Here is an 8,110-nt window from a genome sequence, read left to right as displayed (position 1 = left end):
TGGGAAACTCCGAAAATTCGGTTCCAGAACACCTGATATGAATTAGTTAATTCGACTCGGAGTACGTCAACTCTGAGTTTAGCGCGTGCACGAGTTCTACTAAAAGCCAACATCTATGGAGCTCCGATACTAGGATTCACCATGGAAAAAGGCGACAAAAAAGGCCGTCCTATTTCACCGCAATGTAATTGGAAATTTTAATCCGTGCGTATGGCGAGTCCGAGCACATATTTCGGAAAAAAAGTAATACGGCTGTAGCTGCGAAGGACAGACAATTGGCGTGGGAAAGAATTGCTGATCGAGTCAATGCGTAAGTTTGAATTTAGTCCATAAATCGAACATTTAATGTCCGTTAATATTACAGGTGAAAAAGTGTTGGAATTGTAATTTAATCAAATACAATGTTCATATAGGTGCAATCCCACAGGCGGGAAGCACACTTGGCAACAACTGAAAATGAAATATAAAAACTTAATACAAACAGATAAGGCATATTTAGCCTTTTGGCCTATAGGTTCATGATTGTAGCTTCCATCACTTTGGTATCATATTTGACATACAAAGTGAATATCCTCATTGCCTATTTTATCCTGTAGTGGCGGAAACACACAATGTCCTGTCGCCTGATATCTTGCTTAAATTAACACTGAGTTCAATTCAGCAAATAGAAAGAAGGCAGAGGCACGCAAAACGGGTGGAGGGCCACCACCAGCACCTCTGACCTCTGCAGAAGAGCTGGCTCTGAGCCACAACATTGGCCATCCAGTGGCTGAAGGCATCCCTGGAGGAAGCTCATCAGAGCCAATCACCCCACAGGACACAAGTGCCTACATAAGATGTAAGTATGTGTGTGAATGTGTTTTCATTTTCCACTCTGGTCCACTTCTAGTCACTGATGGTGTAATCCGAGTGGTTGAGCCTCCTGCAAGCCTTTGCACAACGGTACCACTTGTATGTAGGCCACTCAATACTCCATTATGCATAGTAGTGTTGACTATCCTGAAACAATACCTTTCATCACAGGATGATGAGGATGAGGACACATTGACTGCTGCCACAGACGGGGTTGCAGAGAGCCCTACATATATGGTAGCTACATATATGATAGTTCTCTCTCCGTGTACTTTATTTACAGTCTTGGGTGTAATTGTCAGTTTAAAATGTACACTGAAGTGTATTGAGTAATGAATGTAAAAACTAAATGCACAGTCCGATCCTGTTGAACAGAGCATGGATGAGCCTTGCCAGGAGAGGGGTCCATCAACCTCCAAAGCACAGCTACAGACAGTGAGATGTTCAGTAAATGGCAGGTGAATTCTGTGTGTAGAACTGGGATTTAATGTCATCCTAATGTATTCCCAGTTACCAGTTAAGGACTTGTACAAACTCCATTTGTTAAAACAAATGGAGAAAACTGACCAAGAGATGGTGTATTTGGGGCGGAAGATAAAGAAGACGGATCTAGAAATTGAATTGCTAGAACACCAGCTGCAGGTGGGTGCATGGTCACAGGTGAGTGAGTGTTAATTGTCAGAACAATATATTAATATTAATTGTTGCATTTCTATTTGTAGGCAATAAAGAAGACAAAATGAAATGGTAATGATTTGTGTTTATTTCAGTGTCAGGGTTGGTGGAAGTGTGTGCGGCACAGTATGTCTCTGACTTCTCTCCCATTTTGGACATCTGCAGGTTGGAGGGGATGGTCGTCCTCAGGGTCGTTTTGTACGGCAGGGTGTTGCTCTCCTCTAATAGTGGCAATATTATGAAGAACAACACATGCCACAATAATATCACATGCCCTCTCTGGTTTTACCCTCAGTCTACGTAGGCACTGGAACCGGGCTTTGAGAATGCCTATGGTCATCTCCACCCGGGCTCTAGTCCTGCAGTGGGCCACATTGTACCACTGCTGAGGGCCCGGCTCAGGGTCATGGTAAGGGGTCATCAGAGTGGGCTGGCATGGGTACCCTCTGTCACCAAGCAGGTGGCCATGAAACTCTCCTGTAAGTATATAGTGGGTATATTGTGAGTGTGGTAGAAGAGGGAGACAAGGGAATGTTATTTGTTCAAAGCTTAACTTACCATTTGCAACTCTGTTGCTCAGGGTAGACTCGCGATATATCCTTGAGTCATGTACCGAGCCAGGCCATTTGGCCTCCACATTTGAGATCAAATGTGCTGCATCACATATAATCTTGCCAGTGCAGAGAAGAGATATTAGCTGCAATATTTTAAAGTTGTGCTGTAGTCTTTATTATTGTAAGACAGTAAATCTACCTGCACATTAATGCTGTGGAATGACTTCCTATTCACATAGTCTCCTTCATTAATGGATGGAGCTATGATGGGGATGTGGGTGCCATCAATGCAGCCAATCACATTGGGAAATCCTGCAAAATGGAAAGGATTTACTCACCCCAGTCTGAGATTGCAACATTGTCATTCACATGATTTCAAATTTCTTCATTGACTTAAACTGAATGTGTGCTACATCAGTCACCTGAAATCATGTGAAATTCCTCTTTGATGGTCCTTAGAGGTTTGTGCCCAGGAAAGACTAAGTAGGTCTGCAGTAGGCCTTTCAGTGCCAGGGCCACTTTTCTCATGGCTCAGCAGACTGTTGCTTTTCCGAGATGTTCTGCATCGCCAATGTTGTATAGGAAACTCCCGTTGGCAAAGAAACGGAGAGCAACGCATATCATTTGGTCTGTTCTGAGAGCACGTCCACGGTGTGTTACATTAGCAATGTATGGATGGAGAATGTTGGTGAGATAAATTATTGAATGTGATGAAAAACGGTAACGTTCGCGTAGGTATTCATCGGGGAATGAAAGTACATCCAATCGCGGTCTTAAAATCCTCTCCTGGCGTAAGTCTATGCGAATTATATTTTGCTCGTAATCGATCGGCCGACCCAGGAGAGGACACCCCATGTCTGCAAACTGTTTCAAGATCCGAAAGTGGGTGGGGATTGCTAGGAAAACGCAGAGTTTTTCATAGAAAACCTGCTAGCGAGCAGGTTAGTTTCACAGCGTAAGTTACCATGGCAACTTACCAAAAGGTTTCGTTACCTCTCTTTCTGGAACGTGGAACTCGGAGTATGCCTCTTTTCAGGGTTAAACAACTCAAAGTTTTCACTAAACCCGCTACTTGGAATACCCCCCTGCAAGGCTGCTGTTGACATCATCAATTCACATAGCACTGTGGATAAAACCTCCCTAACTTTCTTTTCCTTCATCTGCATGGGTGTATGCTGGCAACGGGATAAGAACTAAGGTAGGGACTTTCATTGTTTTTGAAACAGTACAGTTTGTAACATTTGCTTTCCTTAACTATCAAAGGGACTCGGCCACCTCACTTTCTTGTTCTTGGAGGACGCTCTAAGCCCCTCTACACTGTAAAAAAAAAAACATTGTAAAAAAACAGGAACAATCTGGCAGCTGGGACGCCAGATTAAACCCATTAAATTACAGTAGATAAAAAAACATTAACATTAATTAACCCTAAAATAATTGTCATTTTCCTGTACCAAATACAAGATATATCTGTAATATTACATTACAGGCTGTTCTTTGCCGGTAAATATGACTTCTATTAATTGAACTTCTCTGTAAAAAAACAGCATTTTCAATCAATAAAAATATTAAATAAAGCCAAAACAAGTTATAACGATTTAACATTTTCATTCAAAACAAGTCGTGTGCAGAACATACAGCATCCATATGCTGTAATCAGCATCCAGGTACTACAGATATTACCGGCGCCGACTAGCTGTGCGAATTGGAGAGGAATATTGCTCGCCGCACGTTAGGCTTACAGTGCGTTCACACTGCAGCGGAGCGGGCGGCGCAGGGCGTCGGCTTCCAGATCATTTTCAATGAAACCAGGCGTTGACGCTCGCGTAGGGCATTGTGGGAAGGCAAGCGGAGCGTTGCAAGTTGTATTTTCTCAACTTTATGTAAATGAGCAGCGTGAAAACGCTAGTGTTGGCCAATCGGATTGGTTTCTTGTAACGTAGCAACTGTTGGTCATGGTAAAAATATCTAGGTTTTCCAATTTCAAGATGGAGGAGAAACTTATCGTATGTGTCTGCACACCCAGTTCTGTTCAGAAGAAAGTTACGTAATGTGACGAGCCTGAATTTAAAGATTACATTAAACTAATAATGCAGGGTTTCTGACGTTGTCAGTGTCCCTAGTGTGTTTTTATACTTTTAAATTCACTGTTCTGTGTAACTGCTAGCCTGCTTGCTAGCCCAGCTTACAAACGACTGGTTGAGTGACCGGTGGCGTAACATGTATTCTACTGTAATCTTGCAATAGTAAAAATTCTGTATTTTTACACAAATGTTGTGTTAAAGTGGTATTTTGATCGATATTGTGAGTACATGAACCCAAGTCTGCACGCTTGGTCATGACTACAACAGTGACCTTAGACAACTACAACTGTGTATTAACTTTTCTAACACGCCCACGAGCGTGGTGTACTGTGGGAAGGCAAGCGGTGCAGAGCGTTAAAAACGCAGCAGCGTAAACGCACCGATATTAGACAGGTTAGATCGCGATCTAACTGGACAACATTCACACTCAGGGTAAACACTTAATGTATCCAAACTACAGACCATCACATTACACATATCAAAACAGAACGAACACAACAACAAAACTCCAAACAATGCTTATCTAACTAAGCTTAAACCTTTTAACTCTGTAGCTTTTCAGCTTGCCGCGGGGCATTCTGGGTAACAGGAGCGTTGCTGCTACACAACTATCTAATCAACTTTCCTTCGTCCTACTCTGGAGTCTTTACATTTATTCATTTAGCAGCCGCTTTTATCCAAAGCGACTTCCAAGAGAGAGCTTTACTAAAAGTGCATTGGTCAATGATCATAAACAACGAGATAGCCCCAAAAAGGCTTTTGCAGGCTTTTGTAGTCTTTGGTGCATGCTGAGATTTCATGACTTCAACTACCCAAGCTCAGTTCACAATTCAAGGTTCCTATGTCTAAACCAAAATTATGTTATTAAGTTATTTGTCTGTGGGATGAAAGTAAATATCTGCAAAATAACTGTTAATTTAGCTAGTTTTGATAAAGTGAAATTACGTTTTTTAAGGAAGTAGGCCCACATCTACTTTCGGAAACGGTAGTCTACTATTTCACTGAAGCATTAGCATCATGACATTAGCCTCTGTTGCCCGGGCAACACATACTACAGTGGTCTATGATGCATCTGTTTTCAATCGTTAAAATAAACATTCCTCACAAATACATTTTCGTTGTAGGATTTATCATGACATTACATTACAAGTAAACGATTTGTTGGTGAAATCATCATTACCTGTGGTTTCAAACCAGTGTTGCTCACTGCAACGCTGTAGCCTACTGTAGGCACACTACAAAAACATCTACACAGCTGTTTAGGAAGTCAAACGGCGACAGAACATGTTCGGCACTCCCCTTACTTAAATCAAAAGTCTTTGACCTGAACTTCATTGCCACAGCCTAAACTTTGTCAATCTGTTCATGAAAATAATTAATTTCAGCCTAAACCGTACAACGGAACGTTGAATCGAATTCAACCAACGCAATCGCTACCAAGACAAACACAGCAGTAGTCTAGTACTGTACTGTAGTAGAATTTACGGGGCAGCTTCTCCACACGGCTATATCGCATTTTGCGTTGTTACTGACAGTGATCGCTACCAGTGAGCTTTTTATGAATGAGCGATTTTCCACTAAATAAATGTCAAGCTTATTTATGTTTTTGGGGGCATATTTTCAGTTAGGTACTGTTTGAATCGCGATTCCATCTTCTACTGCCGGTAACGTCGTAGAATAATCTTCAAAGGGGGTTCTTTATTAATGAATGAATATGAGTAGGCTAAATGCTTGAAAATATCACGAGAAGGGAAACTTAAAAGGACGTTTAAGTTATAGAGATTAGGTCAATTTTTACACCGGTCTGCCAAATTTATTCGTTTTGATTCAGCTATGATGCTGCCTCTTGCAGGGGAAATGAGAAGACATCATATTTCATTCTACACTTCACTCGTATTTTGAGTTTAAATGAGCAGCAAAAAAAAAATGCTTTTAAATCTATGTAATCTTTATAAATAATAAGTAGGCCCTATGCATTTTTATATAAAATATACAGACCCCTGTGCAACCGACGCAAGTAAGCACACCCAACAATTTCCCGAGAAATTGTACCCTCTCTAGTTATTATATTTCTCAGTTAAATGGCTCAATAGCTCAAAAAGTCCTTGACCCGATTTTTTTCAAATTTGGCCCAATGATACAACAGGTCACTCACTACTCCCAGACCGCTAATGGCCCATGTACGCCAATAGGTAGCGCTATAAGCCACGCCCAAAGTCTACGTGATTTCCCCAGTGCCCCATTATTCCAAAATGCCTGAAAATTGGTATACATGCCTTATTTCTCATGGGGAACAAAAAAGCCTCAAGAACCCATAAGGTCCGCCATGATAGATTTTGCTGTACTGTCCAAATTTGGTACAACCTTCAAAACCCTTCTCCTCATGAACCATAGATCCAATCGACTTGAAAATTGTTACAGATTTGTAGAATACATGTCTTTCTATAGGGTGAAATTTAATAAGGAATGCAATACAAAATGGCTGAAAGAAGTGTATTTATGTAAATGTCCACATTGCCACAATATCTTTGTGTTAATAAATCAAATATAATTTGGACTGATGGTTTTTCAAACCTTTGTGCCTTCAAGATGACATTCTGAAGTACCATACGCAATTTCACCTTGATATGTCAATATATGATTGAATTCAATTGAATTGCTCCACAGCGCGTGCTCCAAATTCTCAGACTCATCCTGCCCCTTGACACTAGGGTGACTACTTGTCGTGCTTTGCGTTGTCCCGCACAGCATTTTCACCCCTTGTCCCGCACGTCCCATATTGAAAATGCTGTGCGATACAGCGCAAAGCGGGACAGGTGGTCACCCTACTTGACACACGAGCGAGCTTGGCGAGACGCAGACACATCCTTTCTGGAAATTGTGTGCTGACCAAGCCCCCACCCTCTGTTTTTAGCTCCTGTTTCATTTCGCTTCCAATCGCAGCTCGCCGTTACGAATATAAATTATTTTTCGGTGGCCATTGTTGTTTTCAACTGGAATCGCCTGATAGTGTTGGAGGCAGCCACGTTCGGTAAGTCCTATTTTTACACATTTTAAGATATAATCAATGATTGGGTTTGTGAAAGTACAGTACTCTTGAATTATGGTGACGGTTTGAGCACTTTGAGATATTAGATCGTGAGTTTGAAGTGACAGAAAACCGAACTCGAAAAGTAGCTAGCTTTTTCCCTCTGTGTAATTAGTGAATCATTTAGCATCTCGGCGAATTAATAAAAAAGGTAGAGGAGGGCAGCTATTAGGAGAACAAGCGATTCCCCACAGACCTGTCGGCTCAGAATTTTGATGTGGGTCGTGAAAGTCTTTGTAATAAGCCTATGCGCTATGGAGCTAAATCAGGGCCAAATGTTTTGTTAATTCGAAAAGAAAATATTTTGTTAAAAAACTAAAGCTTGACATTGAAAATTTAAGTTTTGGTCAAAAACTTGAACAATAAAAACATGTATTCAAAGAAAAAATAAGTTTACCAATTTTTTTTTCAAGTTGAAGTCTGGAATTAGTTTAAGTCTGGAATTATTTTGAATAAATGATTAATTTTCATTTTTCACGTTTAGATTTTCACATAGTTTCACATTTAACTTTTTTTTTTTACGGTTTAAGTTTCAGTTTCACTGAGTTTCAGTGTTTTGAGTGACTTTGCATGGGTCTCCAACACATTTGGATTCAAGTTCTAGTATTGCCACTGCAGTTCACAGTCGAAACTGAAGTCTGTATCAAGTGTAGATGGAAAAATATTAATTTTTCACAACTGACATGGACCCTTTCTTCACTTTTACAGGTCTGGAGGGTCATGCAGAGGCCTGCTCAACAGAGGATGCTGAGTGTAACAGAGGATGCCCTGCAGCCTTCACCCCCACCAGTTTTCCTACAGAGCGAACAGATCCACAGGAGACGCAGTGGCGACAGCACTCCATGCCGCTCTGTCACACC

At 41.1% G+C, this 8,110-nt stretch overlaps 1 protein-coding gene across 2 annotated transcripts; it reads right to left on the bottom strand.

The window, feature by feature from the left end:
• Window positions 1-1,484: 1,484 nt before the first annotated feature.
• LOC134008737 (putative nuclease HARBI1) lies at window positions 1,485-2,624 on the bottom strand. 2 transcript variants are annotated; one of them, XM_062448246.1, is made up of 4 exons: window positions 2,504-2,624; window positions 2,281-2,393; window positions 2,086-2,197; window positions 1,485-2,004 (listed from the first exon to the last, which is right to left on the bottom strand). In XM_062448246.1, the coding sequence occupies exons 1-4, from the start codon at window positions 2,607-2,609 to the stop codon at window positions 1,625-1,627; spliced, it is 711 nt and encodes a 236-aa protein (XP_062304230.1). In that variant the 5' UTR covers window positions 2,610-2,624; the 3' UTR covers window positions 1,485-1,624. The 2 variants fall into 2 exon arrangements, with proteins under 2 accessions (XP_062304230.1, XP_062304229.1); XM_062448245.1 differs by having other exon boundaries at window positions 1,485-2,197.
• Window positions 2,625-8,110: the final 5,486 nt, after the last annotated feature.

Source organism: Osmerus eperlanus, chromosome 22, assembly GCF_963692335.1.
Source record: "Osmerus eperlanus chromosome 22, fOsmEpe2.1, whole genome shotgun sequence".
In the NCBI taxonomy this organism is placed as follows: Eukaryota; Metazoa; Chordata; class Actinopteri; order Osmeriformes; family Osmeridae; genus Osmerus; species Osmerus eperlanus.
Note: the sequence above shows the minus strand (reverse complement) of the source record. Positions and strands in the feature narration are given on the sequence as shown.